This window comes from Chelmon rostratus, chromosome 15 (genome assembly GCF_017976325.1).
Source record: "Chelmon rostratus isolate fCheRos1 chromosome 15, fCheRos1.pri, whole genome shotgun sequence".
Taxonomy (NCBI): domain Eukaryota; kingdom Metazoa; phylum Chordata; class Actinopteri; order Chaetodontiformes; family Chaetodontidae; genus Chelmon; species Chelmon rostratus.
The window spans coordinates 8,411,319-8,435,046 of record NC_055672.1 but is presented as its reverse complement, the minus strand read 5'-3'; the positions used below and the strand labels follow the sequence as shown (position 1 = coordinate 8,435,046).

Below are 23,728 nucleotides of genomic sequence, written 5' to 3'. Positions count from 1 at the left end.
AAGCTGCATTTATAGAAATTGTGAGTTTGCTCCAGTTTTATTTGGATTTATTGTGGTTCTGCTTGATGACTCTTGTGTTGTGTTCACTGGACCACTTATTCTCATCACAGTCTCTTCACCAACCCTCTGCACCTGCAGCAGGCCGTTTTCACTGCAGTCAAACTGAAGGAGGTTTTTGTACGACTCTGAATCACTGTGTCAACACTCCACCACCATGGTTGCCCAGACAGTAATAATGTCCAGCATCTACAGCCTGAACACCACTGATGGTCAGAGTGTAGTGAGAACCAGATCTACTGCCACTGAATCTAGACGGAGTCCCTGAGAAGCGAGTTGATGTCGTGTATATAAGAAGTTTGGGAGCCTGTCCAGGTTTCTGAAGGTACCAACTGAGATCAGCACCAATATTTGAACTCCCTGTGGCGCTGATGGTCACAGTCCCTCCAAGACTGACAGACTTGGATTTGTCAGTCTGAGTCAGAAAATTCTTGGCAGAAGTCTCTGAAATGAGAAAAGAGAAACTCTTGAGAATAAAATGTTTGAAGGCATCTGAAGCAGCAGCTCAGGTTTTAAAAGAAGGCAACAACAAACATGTTCAAAGCTAAAGTAAAGACCAGAGAACCGACTGAATTTGCTGTAAACATGTTGAAAATCTCTCACCCTGACTCAGAAAACCCAACATGACAATCAGAGTTATTGGCAACATCATCCTGATGCACTTTTCAGTGTGAGTGCATGAAAACAGTTCAGACTCTCTGTGACACAACAACTTAAACTGTGAGGAGCAGTGACGCATAAAAGTCATGCAAATGTCGTGAAGAAGGCAAACACACACCTGTTCATGTGAAACAGAAACAGCAGAGGTGAGGTGGAGCGACACATCATCATCCAGAGGATCATTTGGCCTTCTTTCCAGACAAGATCACTGAGACATTTTTTCAATTCAGGTCTTTTTAAATTGTTTCCCTTCATTCTCAACATTCTTCTTTTACTTCTGTCTTGTCTCAGGCGACTTTGTGTTCATTAACAGTTGAATAGTGTCCCCTGCTGGCCAACTGCATCACCACTGATGTCTTGAATTTTAATTTGCTTATTTTCACACTCAGCGTTTCAGGAGATCAACCACCTGATGTTTCCATCCACACTTCAAAACAGATATGAAATAAAATATAATACAGTGCACATCAACGCCATCAAGACAAAGGAGATGGTGATAGACTTCCACAGGAAAGCACCACAGACTACACTGGTCAGCATCCAGGGCTTGGACATTGAAATCATGGAGGAGTACAAATACCTGGGTGTCCACCTCAACAACAAACTGGACAGGTCCACCAACACAGATGCCCTTTACAGGAAGGGCCAAAGTTGTCTCCATCTGCTGTAAAGACTGAGGACGGTTGGTGTATGTCTGACACTGCTGAAAACCTTTTATGACTCTGTGGTTGCATCTGCAATCTTTTATGCAGTGTTCTGCTGGGGCTGTGGAAGCTGTGAGAGGGACAAAAAGAGACAAAAGGGCGTTAGCCAAGCTGCCATCCATCATTAACAATCCCTCTCAACCCCTGCATGACACTTGGGGGGTCCTCAGCAGGTCCTTTAGTAACAGACTGCTGCATCCACCCTGTAAGAAGGGATGCTACTACTGGTCCTTCAGACTAACAGCTGTCAGAGTGTTCAACTCCAGCATTGTTTAATGTAGCACTGGGTCCACATACACACTTTTTTTGCACAAATTACCTTGTACAATATTACTTTTTTCACTCTCATTCAGGACTCAACTTATGCCCACAGACTGGTATTCTACTATGACACATAAATATTTATCACTGTGCAATAATGTAAATACTGTACTTACTTTATCCCTACCCACCATGTGCAATTTCTGTAAAACTGTAAAATTCTGTATAATTTATGGCAGTATATTTTTATGGCAATATTTCCTATCGTTCTTCGTGGCAATATTTTTTTATGTTGTTTTTCTTTTATGTAGTGTATTGTATAAAATGTACATATATATGTAATCAGGTTTTATTTTGCAATTAATATTTCTCTATTCTAATGCTATTTTTGTCCTATGGCTATTGCCTGCTGCCTGTACCGCTCAAATTTCCCCAGATGGGGATTAATAGAATCTTATCTTATCTTGTCTTATCTATTTATGCTTCATCAGTTAGGAAGTAAATACAGAGTGATTATTATTTATTTACATAGGCCAATATCATCATTAAAAAACTTGCCTCAAGGAGTTTGACAATCTGTACAGCATACAACCACACTCTATCCTCAGACCTGTGATTCAGATTTGGAAAAACTCCCCCAAAATGACCATTTATTGGATAAAACATGGAAGAAACCTCAGGAAGAGCAACAGAGGAGGGATCCCTCTGCCAGGATCACCAGAAATGCCAGAGATGTCATGTGTACAGATGATCAGGGTGACAAATTATATTCAGTTTTGACAGATATGAAGAATATGGAGGACATCAAGCAACTTCCAGGTGTCACCAGACTGATAAAAGCTGAGCCACCCGACCGACCTACTCTCCACCACAGAGACCTGGACAGAGGACAGACTCACAGAGGGACAGAGAGACAAGAGGAGAGGCTGAAGCTCCTGGAGGATGGAGTTCTGCATTTAATCTGAAAGTGATGTGACACCACAGATGTGACAGGAGAGACAGTCAGATCAGAAACCTCCATCCTGCATGATAGAATCACGTCCAGGGTGTCACCACTGCAGCGAGCAGGTTCATGTACGAGCTGAGTGAAAGCAAAAGGATCAAGAAGAGCCAGACAGGCTTTACTTACAGCTTCAGAGGCCTCATCCAGCCAAATACTGAAATCACCAACGACTCAAATCTCATCAGAATGAGCAACAAGTGTGGAGATCTGCAGTGTCCTCTCCCTCTTCCCTTTTGTGCTCCTGTGATTTCCCTCTCTCTTGTTTCTTGTCTGTCTCTCCCCTGTCTGTCTAGTTGAGTGGCATCACTCCAGGGTGTGGCCGACGGGTCGGGCCAACCTCCTCTCTGATGGAGCACAGGTGGGCCCAATGAAACCACCAAGACCACATGTCTGCACAGTACAGAAGGCACATAGAATCTCCAGTATTCGTCGAATGTCTGCCTGGCAGTGTGGTAACAACAAAGTCCTCTTTATGTGTCGATAGTCTCTCAGTCTGTCTCGAATTGTTCAGTCCTCAGCTACCTGACCTGTTCCTGTGTTTTGTGTTCAGGTGATTCCAGTCACCTGCTCTCTCTGTGACACCTCGTTTGGAAATCCTGCCACTCCAATGCTCGTCTGGACCCGGTCGATCAGCTCTCCCTTTGGAAACCTCTGATTACCCGAACCCCCTCCTGTGGACCTCCTTTTGACCCTTTCTGTCTGCTCTCTTTGAGACTTGAATCTGGAGCTTTCTGGTCTTTGCACCATTAAACTATGTTCTTCTTTTGGAAATCATTACTTTGATTTGCTCGCTGAACATTCATTAAAATACTGTTTCACTTACTCCTGTCACCTGTCTACTCCGTCTGAGCTCGGCATTAGAGTCTGGTATAACCCCCAAAACTGCAACAACAAGGCCTGAAAATAAATCTCCAAATTCTTCCAAAACCTGGGAACAAAGGCCAGATCGTCTATAGAGAACCACACAGTTGAGTCTGTTGTTTTAGACTAAACAATTCAAAGTCGATGGAGATTGTTTGTTTTAATACAGGAGCCTCAAATGAGTTGAATTTAATATCAAGTTTGGAGTTTAAATTGAATCAACACCTGTCGAAAAAGGCAACATCCCACCTCGTTTAGAAGCTGCAGCAACATGGGCGTTGGTGTAGTCAGGTGGTGCAGCTTCATTTTATGGTCGGAAAACATTTGATTTCGGCCATGTTTCATATAAAACAATCATATCCAGACCATGCTAAGGAATCACATCAGTGCAGCTTTGGTCCAGCTCACAGTGATCTGATGTTCAGCTTAGTGAGGATCAATAGTTCAAGACCTGTAGAAGACAACATGTATCTGATTTTTGTGATATTTCTTTGCTGACGAAAACAGGACTGAACAAGCTCAGAAACATGAGGGTCAAAAGTCACAGACTGATGAAAAATGAGACCAAGCTTCTGAACAGCAAAGCTGATATTTTAGTGAAATGAATCAATGACCTGATCAACTGCAGAGGAGAAGTTTCAAAGAACTTCTGTTTTGTCACAGTTGAGGTGGAGCTCAGCAATCATGGAGGGAGGACTGTTGTTATTGGGCTTAGCAGGGAAATAGATCTGTGTGTCATGAAATATGATATGAAATGTGATTTGAAAATGTACTGAAAGCGGCTAAACAAGTGACCCACAGGAAGCATGTACAATTAAAAAAAGGTTTTGTTCAAGGACCGACCTCTGAGGGACACCACACAGCAGGGGAGCTGAGGAGGACACGTGATTGTTCATACAGACATTAAAATATTCACTTGTCAAAGTATTGGAACAAGATTCCGTCTATTATTAGTGGAATATTTTAGTAGCCTGCATATGTAATCAACAATGCTGGGGAACAGTTGTGATCTCCTGAGATATTTTGTTTCGAAAGACGTAATAAAAACAAAGCTGAACCTTGAACCTTGAGTCCACTTTGTTTTCAAGACATTCGATTTTGAGCCCAGACTCACATGAAAAGACTGATACAATTCATGTCATATCTGTATGGTAACAATGCAGCTGGAGACTACACCTTGCTATACTAGCTTAGCATAAAGACTGGAAAGAAGGGAAAATCTGCTGATCAATACATCTAAAGCTCACAATTAAATGGTTGGTTGATTGAGTCTTTACAAAACTGAAATCTCGACTCATTGCGCACAACCTCACCACATCACCACAGAATCACCACATGATCCCGGTAAAACTGCAACATTTATTTATCTCCTTCAGTTGTTGTAGAGACAACAAGAAACAAGTTGTCCTAATGTCTGTGAAAATAAACATAATGGGATGTTAGTTATCATTATATGTTTGTTTCAGCTTTTGACATTGAACAAATTTTAGAGGTTGTAAAAATATAAAACACACAAACATATTACTATGAGTGTGTAGTTTGTGCTTAATGAGGTGACTGTCAGCTCTGTGTTCAGTGGTCTGTGTCAGAGTCTCTTCCTCTTCAGCAGCTGCAGTCGCTTCCTGCTGTACCAGCTCAGTGTCTCTGCAGTCTGACTGAGGGAGGTTTTTGTACAGCGACAAATCACTGTGTGAACACTGGGCCACTATGGTAACTCTTACAGTAATAAACTGCTGCATCTTCAGTCTGAACTCCACTGATGGTCAAAGTGAAGTCAGAGCTGCTTCCACTGCCACTAAACCGAGCTGGTGTTCCTGAGTGAAGCTTTTTGGCGTATTTCACTAGGAGCTTTGGAGGCTGTCCAGATTTCTGTTGATACCAGTGCATCTCCTCATCACCATCAGACCATCTGTAAACAGGCTTGTTTGTTTTACAGGTGAGAGTGACTGTGGATCCTGCAGTCGATGTCACTACTGGAGGCTGAGTCACAGTCACCTGACCGCTGCATCCTGCACACAAAAACAAATCATTCATTTATCAGCAGAAAGAAATGAGAGAAAAGGCAGCACATCATGTTTGAAATGTTGCTGAGTGAATGAACCTGTAAAACAGCAGCAGGCCAGCGTCCAGATGAGGATGGTGATGAGAGTCATGGTGCTGCTGCTTTCTGCTGTGTTGACTGACACATCTGAGTCCTGCAGTGTTGAACTCACAGGACTATAAACCTTCTCAGTTCACTGGAGGATCAGCTGACCATGCAAAGCCTCCTCTCTATGGAAATGATTTCTCTGCTCTCAACACACTGAAGCCAACGTGGGACACAAAATCAGGAGAAATACTGTTTGGATTCACACCATCTATGATCTTGATGGAACACAAGGAAATATTTACATTAGAAGTGCAGTTGAGGATTTAAGGAGAACTTTGTGTCCACTGTGGTTGGTATGATATGTGTGTTTGTCTGCCTTTCATTTACTGACAGGGTTCACTGCACATAAATAAGATATCTCACTTCTGCTGATAATGAGATTATAAATTATCATAAAAAAGCATCATGTTTATTGAACCAAGTATCAACTGATAGAAAACACTGAAAAATCTGATTTTGTTACAAGGAGACTGTAATTGTTTCTCTGTCAGATGTAGAAAACTAAAGCAAAATGAAAGAAATAACCTTCATTTATACAATAATTTCAATCCAGCTCATTTGAAAAGATTTGTAGATTCAGAAAAATATCATTTTATTTTTGTTAGAGAGTTTTTTCAGTGTATAGATGCTTGTTCACAGTGCAGGAGGTTTTTGTACGACCACTTCATGAGTTTGTATCACTGTGGTGGACTTTTGGTGGAGGAACCAAACTCATCATTGACTGTAAGTATCAGAGATTTATAATTTCTTCAACATGAAAGATCAAATTTAATTATGTAAAATAAGCTAATTACATAAGACATTTCTCAAGGTGGTTCAATTGTTGTGAATATTTGTTCTTTTTTAGCTTGGCTGAAATCGTAATTTGTCTTTAATTGTGCAAAGATTAATATTATGTTGTGTTATTGATAATATTAAGGTTAAATATCGCCAAAGAAGATAAATTTTGTTTGTTTTGTGTTCACAGTCCGTTAGTTTAAAGTGCTGAAAAGGAAGTGAAACAGACAGATGACAAAGTCTTTATCTGGATACAGACATTACATTTTTATCAACAAGAAAATCATTGCAGGGATGAATTATTTACTGTCACACATTAGAAATTAGACATGAAGATTTCATTTCATCATCATCATTATTCTAAATGTTTGATCATATTTACACTCATGTCATGTTGCATGTGATTGTGTGATTCTTAGTGATTTATGATGAGTGCCTCAGTAGAAGATTCATTAGTTTAAGAGTCAAAATGAGATCAAGTGTGAGCATTTAGTTTGATTTGTTGAAGCCTGGTTTCCTCCCGTTTGTCACCTCCTCTCCTCTGTCTGATCACAGGATCGTGCACACAGCTCATCCACAGTAGTGTGGACCTCTGTCATGTATCATCAGTGTCTCATGTTCAGCTGTCTGTCCTACAGTGGGAGTTAATCTGCTCCTTGTGTTTCTCTGCTCTCCCCTCCAGCCGGCTCCAGGGTCAGGCCCTCGGTCTCTCTGCTTCCCCCCTCCTCCCAGCAGCTCTCCGGGGGCTCGGCCACGCTGGCCTGCCTGCTGAGCGGCTACTCTCCTCCGGGAGCCGTGGTGAGCTGGGAGGTGGACGGCGCGGAGGTGACGGAGGGGGTCCTGACCAGCTCAGAGGAGGAGAAGAGCGGACGCTACAGCAGCAGCAGCACCCTGAGCCTGAGCCAGGAGCGCTGGATGGAAGGAGAGCTGTACTCCTGCAAGGTCCTCCATCACGACCACAGCCAGACCCAGTCCCTCCACAGGAGCCAGTGTGAGGCCTAGAGGGGCTGGCTGAAGCCCAGGACGGGAGCTGTGTGTTGGGGGAGCGGGAGGAACACACCTGCTGCTCTCAGCAATATGACTTTTAATGTTTGTAGAGGAAACTAAAGCTTTGTGTGACAGAGAACAGCACTGCTGTAAAGTGTTGGACAGCAACAACTTAGAGAGTAATGTGTGTAGCTCAGCAGCGAGATGTGAGTGTGCTTCATAACTGTCATGTTGATGGTTGATGTTTGTGCTAATAAAGCTTGAACGAATCAATAACTTGATCAAGTGTTTGGTCTTTTATCTGATGAAGAGCAGCAAGAAATTCAAAGTTTGTATAACTTCAACTGGTACTCGTCTGTAGAGAGTGAAAAGCTTTGGATTGATCATGTAAATAGAAATATTTGTCTTTTTAAGTTGTTCTTGAATGTAATATTACAGAGCAGTACAGAAAACTAAAGGATATATGTTTTTCTTTTCATGATAAAACACTGACACAGTAATTTCAACTTGATCTTCACTGACAAAAAAATCATGATTGATGCATGTGTTGAGGCAACATTTGTCTTTTCCTGAGAGTAAGACTGACCACAACAAGATGTGGTGTCATTTGATTTGTACCAATATTTTAATTGAATTTATTAATGTGAGTGTGTAGTTTGTGCTTGGTGAGGTGACTGTCAGCTCTGTGTTCAGTGGTCTGTGTCAGAGTCTCTTCCTCTTCAGCAGCTGCAGTCGCTTCCTGCTGTACCAGCTCAGTGTCTCTGCAGTCTGACTGAGGGAGGTTTTTGTACAGCTACAAATCACTGTGTGAACACCCAAGCACTGTTTATATAGTGGAGACTCTGACAGTAATAAACTGCTGCATCTTCAGTCTGAACTCCACTGATGGTCAAAGTGAAGTCAGAGCTGCTTCCACTGCCACTAAACCGAGCTGGTGTTCCTGACTCTCGTGTGCTTACAGCTCTAATGAGGAGCTTTGGAGTTTGTCCAGATTTCTGTTGATACCAGGACATACATTGACCACCAGTACAACTGGAGTAAACAGCAGGATTGGTTTTACAGGTGAGAGTGACAGTGGATCCTGCAGTCGGTGTCACTACTGGAGGCTGAGTCACAGTCACCTGACCGCTGCATCCTGCACACAAAAACAAATCATTCATTTATCAGCAGAAAGAAATGAGAGAAAAGGCAGCACATCATGTTTGAAATGTTGCTGAATGCATGAACCTGTAAAACAGCAGCAGGCCAGCATCCAGATGAGGATGGTGATGAGAGTCATGGTGCTGTTCCTTCTGCTGTGTTGACTGACACATCCGAGTCCTGCAGTGTTGAACTCACAGGACTATAAACCTTCTCAGTTCACTGGAGGATCAGCTTACCATGCAAAGCCTCCTCTCTATGGAAATGAAGCCAACGAGAATTTATATCTTTTTTGAATGTCGCTGTCACAGCAGATTTTTAATGCTGCTTATTTCAAAATTATTAGTGTTAAGACTGTTTTCATTTGTTGCACTCAGTGGATGTTTTCTAACAACAACTCTTTTCTTGAAAAGATTTAATTCTGCATATTTAACTTAAAGCTGCATTTGAGAAATTGTGAGTTTGTTCCAGTTTTATTTCGATTCATTGTGGTTCTGCTTGATGACTCTTGTGTTGTGTTCACTGGACCACTTATTCTCATCACAGTCTCTTCACCAACCCTCTGCACCTGCAGCAGGCCGTTTTCACTGCAGTCAAACTGAAGGGGGTTTTGCGCCTCTGAATCACTGTGTGAACGTTCCAACACCATTATGGTACCCCAGACAGTAATAATGTCCAGCATCTTCAGCCTGAACACCACTGATGGTCAGAGTGTAGTGAGAACCAGACCTACTGCCACTGAATCGAGATGGAGTCCCTGAGAAGTGAGTTGATGTATAGTACATAAGAAGTTTGGGAGCCTGTCCAGGTTTCTGAAGGAACCAACTGTGATAAGGACCAATATTTGAACTCCCTGTGGCGCTGATGGTCACAGTCCCTCCAAGACTAACAGACCTGGATTTGTCAGTCTGAGTCAGAAAATCGTTGGCAGAAGTCTCTGAAATGAGAAAAGAAAAAAATCTTTAGAATAAAATGTTTGAAGGCATCTAAAGCAGCAGCTCAGGTTTTAAAAGAAGACAACAACAAACATGTTCAAAGCTAAAGTAAAGACCAGAGAACCGACTGAATTTGCTGTAAACATGTTGAGAATCTCTCACCCTGACTCAGAAAACCCAACATGACAATCAGAGTTATTGGCAACATCATCCTGATGCACTTTTCAGTGTGAGTGCATGAAAACAGTTCCGACTCTCTGTGACACAAGAACTTTAACTGTGAGGAGCAGTGACGCATAAAAGTCATGCAAATATAGTGAAGAAGGCAAACACACACCTGTTCATGTGAAACAGAAACAGCAGAGGTGAGGTGGAGCGACACATCATCATCCTGAGGATCATTCGGCCTTTTATTCAGACAAGGTCACTGAGACATTTTTCAATTCAGGCCTTTTTAAATTGTTTCTCTTCATTCTCAACATTCTTCTTTTACTTCTGTCTTGTCTCAGGCGACTTTGTATTCATTAACAGTCGAATAGTGTCCCCTGCTGGCCAACTGCTTCAACACTGACGACTTGATTTTGAATTTGCTTTGTTTTACACTCAGTGTTTCAGGAGATCAACCACCTGATGTTTCCCTCCACACGTCTTAAGAAACATGAAATAAATTACAATACAATGTCGGCTATTTCTGCTTCATTGGTTGAGATTGCTTGAGTCAGGACAAGTGATTTTATTTACTTTTGAGGTGTATGATCAGATCAACCAAATATCAAATATATGTTAAATTAAGCATGATCAGGGGTAAACTGATGTTTAAAATGCTGACCACTCTTAGTTGTGGTATGTGAGGCCATGCAGGGCCACGTAGGGTCAGATCAGGAAAAGGGAAACCAGAGGGGGTGAAGTTTATAGAGGGGGCTATTCGGACGTAAACCTCTCAAAGAGGTAAATATTGATTGTCGCAAAGGAAAACATTCCTCAGTGGGGCAATGGCCAGAACATGATATGGTTTTTGAGTTTGGAAAGATATGGGTGGAGTAAGACGAAACACCATGCTATATATTGTGTTGTCTGTATGTTAAGGGCAGAGTCTTCTGATCTGACCCTGAAGCTCTCTCGGATGGCCGGCATCTGATCTGATACTGCTTGTTCATAGGTCTCTTCAACTCAAGCTTGTATCAGAGGAGTTCTTACTACACCATGATCACACCACTGCTTGGCAGGATCTGGCTAATAAACATCCCTTTGTCCAATATCATGAATAAAAATTTAGCCTTAAGGGACTTTACAATCTGTACAGCATACAACACCCTCTATCCTCAGACCTGTGATTCAGATTTGGAAAAGCTCCCCCAAAAAGAAACTTTAATGGATAAAACATGGAAGAAACCTCAGGAAGAGCAACAGAGGAGGGATCCCTCTGCCAGGACCACCAGACATGCCAGAGATGTCACATGTACAGAACAGAACAAGACAGTAAAATTACAATACAGATGATCAGGGTGACAATTTATGTTCAGTTTTGACATGTATGAAGAATATGGATTGGACATCAAGCAACTTCCAGGTGTCACCAGACAGATAAAAGCTGAGCCACCCGACCGACCTACTCTCCACCACGGAGACCTGGACAGAGGACAGACTCACAGAGGCACAGAGAGACAAGAGGAGAGGCTGAAGCTCCTGAAGGATGGAGATCTGCATTTAATTGGAAAGTGATGTGACACCACAGATGTGACAGGAGAGACATTCAGATCAGAAACCTCCATCCTGCATGATAGAATCACGTCCAGGGTGTTACCACTGCAGCGAGCAGGTTCATGTACGAGCTGAGTGAAAGCAAAAGGATCAAGAAGAGCAAGAGAGGCTTCAGAGGCCTCATTCATCTGAATACAGAAATCACCAATAATTCAAATCTCATCAGCTCATCATGAGGAACAAGGCCTGAAAGTAAACCTCCAAATTCTTCTAAAATCTGGAAACAAAGGCCAGGTGGTCTCAGGAGAACCACAAGGTGGAGTCTGTTGTTCTGGACTAAACAATTCATATTCATAGTCGATGGAGATGGTTTTAATACAGGGGCCACAAACAACTTGAATTTAAGATCAAGATTGGAGTTTAAATTGAATTAAGACCTGTAGAAAAAGGCAACATCCCATCTTGTTTAGAAGCTGCAACAACATGGGCGTTGGTGTAGTCAGGTGGTGCAGCTTCATTTCATGGTATGAAAACATTTTAATTTTACAAAGATTAAGGCGAAACTAAGATAAGATGAGCTAAATAAGCTAAGCGGCTGTAGTGTAGCATAGCGGTATCAGTCAGCAATAACAATCAAACTTCTGACACAGTTAAATGTCTTCTTCAAAGTAATAAATGACATGTTTAGAGTTATGTATATTTGGGTTTCAGTGAAAAGTGATGGCAATGCAAGTGATCTTAATGTCTGTGAAAATAAACATAATGGGATGGTAGTTATCTGTCAATATTAGTTTCACAGCTTTTTACATGGAATGAAAATTTCACAATGTCAAAATGTAATGTACAAAAATGTATGAATGTAAGTATGTAGTTTGTGCTTAATGAGGTGACTGTCAGCTCTGTGTTCAGTGGTCTGTGTCAGAGTCTCTTCCTCTTCAGCAGCTGCAGTCGCTTCCTGCTGTAACAGCTCAGTGTCTCTGCAGTCTGACTGAGGGAGGTTTTTGTACAGCTACAAATCACTGTGTGAACACTCCACCACTGTGGTAACTCTTACAGTAATAAACTGCTGCATCTTCAGTCTGAACTCCACTGATGGTCAAAGTGAAGTCAGAGCTGCTTCCACTGCCACTAAACCGAGCTGGTGTTCCTGAATGTCGTGTGCTTACAGCTCTAATGAGGAGCTTTGGAGGCTGTCCAGGTTTCTGTTGATACCAGTGCATCTCCTCATAGCCACTTGACCATCTGTAAACAGGTTTGTTTGTTTTACAGGTGAGAGTGACAGTGGATCCTGCAGTCGGTGTCACTATTGGAGGCTGAGTCACAGTCACCTGACCGCTGCATCCTGCACACAAAAACAAATCATTCATTTATCAGCAGAAAGAAATGAGAGAAAAGGTAGCACATCATGTTTGAAATGTTGCTGAGTGAATGAACCTGTAAAACAGCAGCAGGCCAGCGTCCAGATGAGGATGGTGATGAGAGTCATGGTGCTGCTGCTTTCTGCTGTGTTGACTGACACATCTGAGTCCTGCAGTGTTGAACTCACAGGACTATAAACCTTCTCAGTTCACTGGAGGATCAGCTGACCATGCAAAGCCTCCTCTCTATGGAAATGATCTCTCTGCTCTCAACACACTGAAGCCAACGTGGGACACAAAATCAGGAGAAATACTGTTTGGATTCACACCATCTATGATCTTAATGGAACACAAGGAAATATTTACATTAGAAGTGCAGTTGAGGATTTAAGGAGAACTTTGTGTCCACTGTGGTTGGTATGATATGTGTGTTTGTCTGCCTTTCATTTACTGACAGGGTTCACTGCACATGAATAACATATCTCACTTCTGCTGAATATGAGTTTATAAATTATTATCATTAAAAAGCATCATGTTCATTGAACCAAGTATCAACTGATAGAAAACACTGAAAAAATGACTTTGTTACAAGGAGACTGTAATTGTTTCTATATCAGGTCTAGAAAACTAAAGCAAAATAAATGAAATAATCTTCATTTATACAATAATTTCAATCCAGCTCATTTGAAAAACTTTGTAGATTCAGAAAAATATCACTTTATTTTTGTGAGAGAGTTTTTTCAGTGTATAGATGCTTGTTCACAGTGCAGGAGGTTTTTGTACGACCACTTCATGAGTTTGTATCACTGTGGTGGACTTTTGGTGGAGGAACCAAACTCATCATTGACTGTAAGTATCACAGATTTATAATTTCTACAACTTGAAAGAACAAAATTAATGATGTAAAATAAGATAATGACATGTGACAAAAATCAAGGTGTTTCAATTGTTGTGCATATTTATTGTTATTTTTATTGAGCTTGGCTGAAATCGTAATTTGGCTTTAATTGTGCAAAGATTAATATGCCTTGGTATTACTGATAATATTAAGGTTAATTTCTTGTCAAATGACAAATTTTTTTCTCATTATTTATTTTCAGTTGAAATTTTGTGAAACAGAATGTGCTTGTGGAGTTGGTCTGAGGAAAACTTTAATGCTAAATGTAATAAGAAGAACCAGATTTCTTCTATTTTACATTCAAACTGATATTTACATGAAATGAAATATGTGTATAAAAAATAAATAAGTGAGTTTATATGAACATCCAGTCCAGCTGTAGTTTGTGTTCACAGTCCGTTAGTTTAAAGTGCTGAAAAGGAAGTGAAACAGACAGATGACAAAGTCTTTAACTGGATACAGACATTACATTTTTATCAACAGGAAAATCATTGCAGGGATGAATTATTTACTGTCACACATTAGAAATTAGACATGAAGATTTCATTTCATCATCATCATTATTCTAAATGTTTGATCATATTTACACTCATGTCATGTTGCATGTGATTGTGTGATTCTTAGTGATTTATGATGAGTGCCTCAGTAGAAGATTCATTAGTTTAAGAGTCAAAATGAGATCAAGTGTGAGCATTTAGTTTGATTTGTTGAAGCCTGGTTTCCTCCCGTTTGTCACCTCCTCTCCTCTGTCTGATCACAGGATCGTGCACACAGCTCATCCACAGTAGTGTGGACCTCTGTCATGTATCATCAGTGTCTCATGTTCAGCTGTCTGTCCTACAGTGGGAGTTAATCTGCTCCTTGTGTGTCTCTGCTCTCCCCTCCAGCCGGCTCCAGGGTCAGGCCCTCGGTCTCTCTGCTTCCCCCCTCCTCCCAGCAGCTCTCCGGGGGCTCGGCCACGCTGGCCTGCCTGCTGAGCGGCTACTCTCCTCCGGGAGCCGTGGTGAGCTGGGAGGTGGACGGCGCGGAGGTGACGGAGGGGGTCCTGACCAGCTCAGAGGAGGAGAAGAGCGGACGCTACAGCAGCAGCAGCACCCTGAGCCTGAGCCAGGAGCGCTGGATGGAAGGAGAGCTGTACTCCTGCAAGGTCCTCCATCACGACCACAGCCAGACCCAGTCCCTCCACAGGAGCCAGTGTCAGGCCTAGAGGGGCTGGCTGAAGCCCAGGACGGGAGCTGTGGGTGGGGGGAGCGGGAGGAACACACCTGCTGCTCTCAGCAATATGACTTTTAATGTTTGTAGAGGAAACTAAAGCTTTGTGTGACAGAGAACAGCACTGCTGTAAAGTGTTGGACAGCAACAACTTAGAGAGTAATGTGTGTAGCTCAGCAGCGAGATGTGAGTGTGCTTCATAACTGTCATGTTGATGGTTGATGTTTGTGCTAATAAAGCTTGAACTGATCAATAACTTGATCAAGTGTTTGGTCTTTTATCTGATGAAGAACAGCAAGAAATTCAAAGTTTTTATAAGGTCAACTGATACTCATCTCTGTGGAGAGTGCAAAGCTTAAAATTGATCATCTTAACATTAATTTCACTCTTTATGTTAATTTATTATGAACTTCATATGGTGATAGAGAATTGGAAATAATACTTGTTTTGATCATGACAAAGAAAAACACATGACCAAATGATTTTGTGAAAATATGTTGAGGCAGAACATGTTTGGTTTTTCACAGTAAATGTGAACCCAACATTGTGTGGTGTTATGGGATTTTTAAGATTTCTTTGGTGAAAATTCACTTAAAAATTAAGGAATTTATAAATGTGAGTGTGTAGTTTGTGCTTGGTGAGGTGACTGTCAGCTCTGTGTTCAGTGGTCTGTGTCAGAGTCTCTTCCTCTTCAGCAGCTGCAGTCGCTTCCTGCTGTAACAGCTCAGTGTCTCTGCAGTCTGACTGAGGGAGGTTTTTGTACAGCTACAAATCACTGTGTGAACACATCAGCACTGTTTATTTCATGGAGACTCTGACAGTAATAAACTGCTGCATCTTCAGTCTGAACTCCAATGATGGTCAAAGTGAAGTCAGAGCTGCTTCCACTGCCACTAAACCGAGCTGGTGTTCCTGAGTGAAGCTTTTTGGCGTATCTCACTAGAAGCTTTGGAGGCTGTCCAGATTTCTGCTGATACCAGGACATACCCTCATCACCATCAGACCATCTGTAAACAGGTTTGTTTGTTTTACAGGTGAGAGTGACTGTGGATCCTGCAGTCTGTGTCACTACTGGAGGCTGAGTCACAGTCACCTGACCGCTGCATCCTGCACACAAAAACAAATCATTCATTTATCAGCAGAAAGAAATGAGAGAAAAGGCAGCACATCATGTTTAAAATGTTGCTGAGTGAATGAACCTGTAAAACAGCAGCAGGCCAGCGTCCAGATGAGGATGGTGATGAGAGTCATGGTGCTGCTGCTTTCTGCTGTGTTGACTGACACATCTGAGTCCTGCAGTGTTGAACTCACAGGACTATAAACCTTCTCAGTTCACTGGAGGATCAGCTGACCATGCAAAGCCTCCTCTCTATGGAAATGATCTCTCTGCTCTCAACACACTGAAGCCAACGTGGGACACAAAATCAGGAGAAATACTGTTTGGATTCACACCATCTATGATCTTGATGGAACACAAGGAAATATTTACATTAGAAGTGCAGTTGAGGATTTAAGGAGAACTTTGTGTCCACTGTGGTTGGTATGATATGTCTGTTTGTCTGCCTTTCATTTACTGACAGGGTTCACTGCACATAAATAACATATCTCACTTCTGCTGATTATGAGTTTATAAATTATTATCATGAAAAAGCATCATGTTCATTGAACCAAGTATCAACTCATAGAAAACAGTGAAAAAATGATTTTGTTACAAGGAGACTGTAATCGTTTCTCTGTCAGATGTAGAAAACTAAAGCAAAATGAAAGAAATAACCTTCATTTCTACAATAATTTCAATCCAGCTCATTTGACAAGATTTGTAGATTCAGAAAAATATCATTTTATTTTTGTGAGAGAGTTTTTTCAGTGTATAGATGCTTGTTCACAGTGCAGGAGGTTTTTGTACGACCACTTCATGAGTTTGTATCACTGTGGTGGACTTTTGGTGGAGGAACCAAACTCATCATTGACTGTAAGTATCACAGATTTATCATTTCTACAACATGAAAGATTGCATTTAATCATGTAAAATAAGCTAATTACATAGGAAAAAAATCAAGGTGTTTCAAATGTTGTGTATATTTATTGTTATTTTTTAGCTTGGCTGAAATGGTAATTTGGCTTTAATTGTGCAAAGATTAATATGGTTTTGGTCTATTGATAATATTAAGGTTACATTTTTTATAAATGACACAATTTTTCTCTGTTTTATTTTCAGTTGAAATTTTATTCAACAGAATGTGCTTGTGGAAATCGTCTGAGGAAAAGTTTAACGCTAAATTTAATAATAATAATCAGATTTCTTCTATTTTACATTCATATTGTTTTTAAAATGTAATGAAGTGTATGTATAAAACAAATAAGTGAGTTTATATGAACATCCAGTCCAGCTGTAGTTTGTGTTCACAGTCCGTTAGTTTAAAGTGCTGAAAAGGAAGTGAAACAGACAGATGACAAAGTCTTTAACTGGATACAGACATTACATTTTTATCAACAGGAAAATCATTGCAGGGATGAATTATTTACTGTCACACATTAGAAATTAGACATGAAGATTTCATTTCATCATCATCATTATTCTAAATGTTTGATCATATTTACACTCATGTCATGTTGCATGTGATTGTGTGATTCTTAGTGATTTATGATGAGTGCCTCAGTAGAAGATTCATTAGTTTAAGAGTCAAAATGAGATCAAGTGTGAGCATTTAGTTTGATTTGTTGAAGCCTGGTTTCCTCCCGTTTGTCACCTCCTCTCCTCTGTCTGATCACAGGATCGTGCACACAGCTCATCCACAGTAGTGTGGACCTCTGTCATGTATCATCAGTGTCTCATGTTCAGCTGTCTGTCCTACAGTGGGAGTTAATCTGCTCCTTGTGTTTCTCTGCTCTCCCCTCCAGCCGGCTCCAGGGTCAGGCCCTCGGTCTCTCTGCTTCCCCCCTCCTCCCAGCAGCTCTCCGGGGGCTCGGCCACGCTGGCCTGCCTGCTGAGCGGCTACTCTCCTCCGGGAGCCGTGGTGAGCTGGGAGGTGGACGGCGCGGAGGTGACGGAGGGGGTCCTGACCAGCTCAGAGGAGGAGAAGAGCGGACGCTACAGCAGCAGCAGCACCCTGAGCCTGAGCCAGGAGCGCTGGATGGAAGGAGAGCTGTACTCCTGCAAGGTCCTCCATCACGACCACAGCCAGACCCAGTCCCTCCACAGGAGCCAGTGTGAGGCCTAGAGGGGCTGGCTGAAGCCCAGGACGGGAGCTGTGTGGGAGGGGGGAGCAGGAGGAACACACCTGCTGCTCTCAGCAATATGACTTTTAATGTTTGTAGAGGAAACTAAAGCTTTGTGTGACAGAGAACAGCACTGCTGTAAAGTGTTGGACAGCAACAACTTAGAGAGTAATGTGTGTCGCTCAGCAGCGAGATGTGAGTGTGCTTCATAACTGTCATGTTGATGGTTGATGTTTGTGCTAATAAAGCTTGAACTGATCAATAACTTGATCAAGTGTTTGGTCTTTTATCTGATGAAGAGCAGCAAGAAATTAAGTTCTTTCACATCCACCAAGTTCTTCACACAGAAAAGACAGAATGGACACAAAAACAGGGATAAAATATTAACGTAAAATAAGATGGAGAATAAAACCTACTTGACGATGATAGAAAAAGTTAAATAGAATGTGGATGAACATGAAGATAATGCATAACATGACATTAAAAATGAACTTAAACTGCTTTGGCTGCTGTGCATCACTGCTCCTATTCAAAACTCCACCTTCATAGTCAAACAAAGAGCTGTTTGTGTGAGGAGACAAAACGTTTGTTTCAGAGTCCAAAGAAAATCATCCGTCAGCACAGTTACATCAGTTTCAGGTCAAATCTGTTCCCACTGCGCATTCACACAAACATGTTTGGCTTTGTTTTAATATTGATCTTTACATGACCAGACTCCATTATAATAACTGTGTCATTTCACTCAAGTTTCCTCTGATTGCACTTCTGTCATGTGGTGTTAAGTCCACGTGCAGCAGGATTAATGTAGCACATCAGAAACTGTACCAACATGCTATAATAGATCAGTTTCCCTCATATCAGTGGAGCTGCTGTGTTCTTTATGGGTTCAGTGAGGAACATAATACACAGGTCAGTGTGGAGCTCAAAGTGGACAATTTGAATTCAATCACAGTGAGGTCAGGTTTTAATCTTTATTTATTTCATAAATTGTTATTTCTGTATTTTACATGCAATTCATTTGTTTGATTATTGGTCAAATTGTCTATTTTGCAAATGAGGACTTTCAAAGAGTGTGACCAATCAGGAATCAAAGTTTTTTTCCAGCCTTGTTTGTTCAAAGGGGACCACAAGGAAGAAAATAACAAGTTCAACCAAACAACTTTTCTGAAACACTATAAGATGGACAATGAATGACATTAATTGACAGAAAGGCAATGATCAACAGAGGAACACCAACTCACGTCACAGAAGTGGAAGTAAAAGGTTTCAGGGTCTCCAAGGCCAAAATAAACAACAAGCCACACTAACTGGAAAATAGAAAAATCAACTGGCCTCAAAACAAAAAACACAATTCACAGCTCACTAACTGTCCTCAGAAGAGGGGAAAAGTCAGCAAAATGAATGGAAAGCCAACAACAGCACCAATCCAGACAGACAGCTCTGTGGTCACATGGCACAGAACGAGGTCTCTGAGGGTTGCTCTGCAGCTCCACTGACGATCTGATGAAGTTCAGGTGTTGCTGATCCAGGAACCAGAGACAGGTGTGGCAGACCTGAGACAGGAACAGAGACAGCTCTCTTCCAAAAAGAGGTCAAAGGAAAACCAGTGGACGTAAAACATGTATAGTCATCGCTGTAGTTAGTTTGTCACCATCAGTTAGAACAGGACAACACAAGAACACCAAACCACAAATCCAAGTTTACAGCAGAACTCATGGTGTCTGCAGAGAGGAGCAGGAGGTCAAATATCAGCTGTTCTTGGCTGCACCAGAAGAGAGACTCAGGCTGGGGCCAGATTAAGAGAAATGTTCCACTTAAACAACACAAGTGATGCTCTACTATATTGTATAATGATTGGTGCTATAATCTGGATATACTTCCTCTCTATAACAGCAATCACGACAGTATCTTTGGTATTTGTATTGGTCTGGATGTGTATCAGAGCAGGAGTGAGAGATTTGTTGAAACCAGCGACTACAGCGCTGCTAAGAACATGTTTCCAAAGTTTTCTGTGGAACAAAGTGAGACAGACAAAGTGTCACCAATGTAGATGCTGACTGGTTTCAGACTTTATGGTTTTAGTTGGTAAAAAAGTATTTTAAAAAATGGACAATGTGTCAAGGGAAACTGACAAACTGTAAACTAGATCCCTGCTCATTTATGAAAATGGTGAAAATAAAACTTAGAAGAGAGAAGCAGAGATCAGAATAAAGTTTGTGCTTAATGAGGATGACTGTCAGCTCTGTGTTCAGTGGTCTGTGTCAGAGTCTCTTCCTCTTCAGCAGCTGCAGTCGCTTCCTGCTGTAACAGCTCAGTGTCTCTGCAGTCTGACTGAGGGAGGTTTTTGTACAGCGACAAATCACTGTGTGAACACATCAGCACTGTTTATATAGTGGTAACTCTTACAGTAATAAACTGCTGCATCTTCAGTCAGAACTCCACTGATGGTCAAAGTGAAGTCAGAGCTGCTTCCACGGCCACTAAACCGAGCTGGTGTTCCTGAATGTCGTGTGCTGACAAGTCGTATTAGGAGCTTTGGAGGCTGTCCAGATTTCTGTTGATACCAGTGCAGACCCTCATAGCCATTTGACCATCTGTAAACAGGTTTGTTTGTTTTACAGGTGAGAGTGACAGTGGATCCTGCAGTCGGTGTCACTACTGGAGGCTGAGTCACAGTCACCTGACCGCTGCATCCTGCACACAAAAACAAATCATTCATTTATCAGCAGAAAGAAATGAGAGAAAAGGCAGCACATCATGTTTGAAATGTTGCTGAGTGAATGAACCTGTAAAACAGCAGCAGGCCAGCGTCCAGATGAGGATGGTGATGAGAGTCATGGTGCTGCTGCTTTCTGCTGTGTTGACTGACACATCTGAGTCCTGCAGTGTTGAACTCACAGGACTATAAACCTTCTCAGTTCACTGGAGGATCAGCTGACCATGCAAAGCCTCCTCTCTATGGAAATGATTTCTCTGCTCTCAACACACTGAAGCCAACGTGGGACACAAAATCAGGAGAAATACTGTTTGGATTCACACAATCTATGATCTTAATGGAACACAAGGAAATATTTACATTAGAAGTGCAGTTGAGGATTTAAGGAGAACTTTGTGTCCACTGTGGTTGGTATGATATGTCTGTTTGTCTGCCTTTCATTTACTGACAGGGTTCACTGCACATAAATAACATATCTCACTTCTTCTGAATTTGAGTTTATAAATTATTATCATTAAAAAGCATCATGTTCATTGAACCAAGTATCAACTGATAGAAAACACTGAAAAAAATGACTTTGTTACAAGGAGACTGTAATCGTTTCTCTGTCAGATGTAGAAAACTAAAGCAAAATGAAAGAAATAACCTTCATTTATACAATAATTTCAATCCAGCTCATTTGACAAGATTTGTAGATTCAGAAAAATATCATTTCATTTTTGTTAGAGAGTTTTTTCAGTGTATAGATGCTTGTTCACAGTGCAGGAGGTTTTTGTACGACCACTTCATGAGTTTGTATCACTGTGGTGGACTTTTGGTGGAGGAACCAAACTCATCATTGACTGTAAGTATCACAGATTTATAATTTCTACAACTTGAAAGAACAAAATTAATGATGTAAAATAAGATAATGACATGTGACAAAAATCAAGGTGTTTCAATTGTTGTGCATATTTATTGTTATTTTTATTGAGCTTGGCTGAAATCGTAATTTGGCTTTAATTGTGCAAAGATTAATATGCCTTGGTATTACTGATAATATTAAGGTTAATTTCTTGTCAAATGACAAATTTTTTTCTCATTATTTATTTTCAGTTGAAATTTTGTGAAACAGAATGTGCTTGTGGAGTTGGTCTGAGGAAAACTTTAATGCTAAATGTAATAAGAAGAACCAGATTTCTTCTATTTTACATTCAAACTGATATTTACATGAAATGAAATATGTGTATAAAATAAATAAGTGAGTTTATATGAACATCCAGTCCAGCTGTAGTTTGTGTTCACAGTCCGTTAGTTTAAAGTGCTGAAAAGGAAGTGAAACAGACAGATGACAAAGTCTTTAACTGGATACAGACATCACATTTTTATCAACAGGAAAATCATTGCAGGGATGAATTATTTACTGTCACACATTAGAAATTAGACATGAAGATTTCATTTCATCGTCATCATTATTCTAAATGTTTGATCATATTTACACTCATGTCATGTTGCATGTGATTGTGTGATTCTTAGTGATTTATGATGAGTGCCTCAGTAGAAGATTCATTAGTTTAAGAGTCAAAATGAGATCAAGTGTGAGCATTTAGTTTGATTTGTTGAAGCCTGGTTTCCTCCCGTTTGTCACCTCCTCTCCTCTGTCTGGTCACAGGATCGTGCACACAGCTCATCCACAGTAGTGTGGACCTCTGTCATGTATCATCAGTGTCTCATGTTCAGCTGTCTGTCCTACAGTGGGAGTTAATCTGCTCCTTGTGTGTCTCTGCTCTCCCCTCCAGCCGGCTCCAGGGTCAGGCCCTCGGTCTCTCTGCTTCCCCCCTCCTCCCAGCAGCTCTCCGGGGGCTCGGCCACGCTGGCCTGCCTGCTGAGCGGCTACTCTCCTCCGGGAGCCGTGGTGAGCTGGGAGGTGGACGGCGCGGAGGTGACGGAGGGGGTCCTGACCAGCTCAGAGGAGGAGAAGAGCGGACGCTACAGCAGCAGCAGCACCCTGAGCCTGAGCCAGGAGCGCTGGATGGAAGGAGAGCTGTACTCCTGCAAGGTCCTCCATCACGACCACAGCCAGACCCAGTCCCTCCACAGGAGCCAGTGTGAGGCCTAGAGGGGCTGGCTGAAGCCCAGGACGGGAGCTGTGTGGGAGGGGGGAGCAGGAGGAACACACCTGCTGCTCTCAGCAATATGACTTTTAATGTTTGTAGAGGAAACTAAAGCTTTGTGTGACAGAGAACAGCACTGCTGTAAAGTGTTGGACAGCAACAACTTAGAGAGTAATGTGTGTCGCTCAGCAGCGAGATGTGAGTGTGCTTCATAACTGTCATGTTGATGGTTGATGTTTGTGTTAATAAAGCTTGAACTGATCAATAACTTCATCAAGTGTTTGGTCTTTTATCTGATGAAGAGCAGCAAGAAATTAAATGCTTTCATATGCACCAAGTTCTTCACTCAGAAAAGACAGAATGGACACAAAAACAGAGATAAAATAATAACGTAAAAGAAGATGGAGAATAAAACCTCCTTGATGATCATAGAAAAAGTGTAAATTCAATAAGGATGAAAATAAAGACAATGCATAACATGACATGGAAAATAAATCCATGGAATAAAATAATAAATATGAAAAAATAGATGCCACAGAATGCATTAAATCAAGTAAAATACAGCAGTTTAAAGGCAGTGCAGCAGTGCATAAGTGTGAGGCAAAACAAGACAGTTTCAGGCCTGTATCAGGAAGTCATTGCTTGTTTAGAGTTAACGTGAAGAGATAAGTTTTTATCTTTAAAAAAAAGAAAATTCATCTAGCTGGTGTCCCTGATATCTGTAGGTCGTGTGTTCCAGAGCTTTAGGCTGGATTTGACAAAGGCTGCATGCCTCATTTTCTTTCAGCTGTTGCTGGAAACCTGCAATAAACCAGCAGCAGATGATCGAAGCGTTCTTGAAGACAAATAGTGAAGAAGGTAGTCAGCAATGTAGGTTCGTCCTGGTCCATTAAGGGCTTTATAGAAAAGGAGGAGGATTTGAAAATAGGTTCAGAACGTATCAGGAAGCAAGTGCAGAAGCAGCTAAAACTGGACTAATGTGCTCTCTCCTCTTGCT

The 23,728-nt window shown here is 41.4% G+C and overlaps 3 gene segments (V, D, J or C); 2 read left to right on the top strand and 1 right to left on the bottom strand.

Moving 5' to 3' along the window:
- Positions 1-16,494: 16,494 nt before the first annotated feature.
- On the top strand, positions 16,495-18,192 carry LOC121618840 (the record flags this gene model as incomplete). The annotated part of the segment is given in 2 exon segments: positions 16,495-16,675; positions 17,605-18,192. Coding segments are annotated over 2 exon segments (501 nt in total), but the record flags the coding sequence as incomplete, so codon positions are not given.
- Positions 18,193-18,913: 721 nt separating this feature from the next.
- Positions 18,914-20,765, bottom strand: LOC121618836. The segment is given in 3 exon segments: positions 18,914-19,475; positions 20,329-20,616; positions 20,709-20,765. Coding segments are annotated over 3 exon segments (447 nt in total).
- Positions 20,766-21,164: 399 nt separating this feature from the next.
- Positions 21,165-22,999, top strand: LOC121618517. The segment is given in 3 exon segments: positions 21,165-21,180; positions 21,399-21,482; positions 22,417-22,999. Coding segments are annotated over 3 exon segments (420 nt in total).
- Positions 23,000-23,728: the final 729 nt, after the last annotated feature.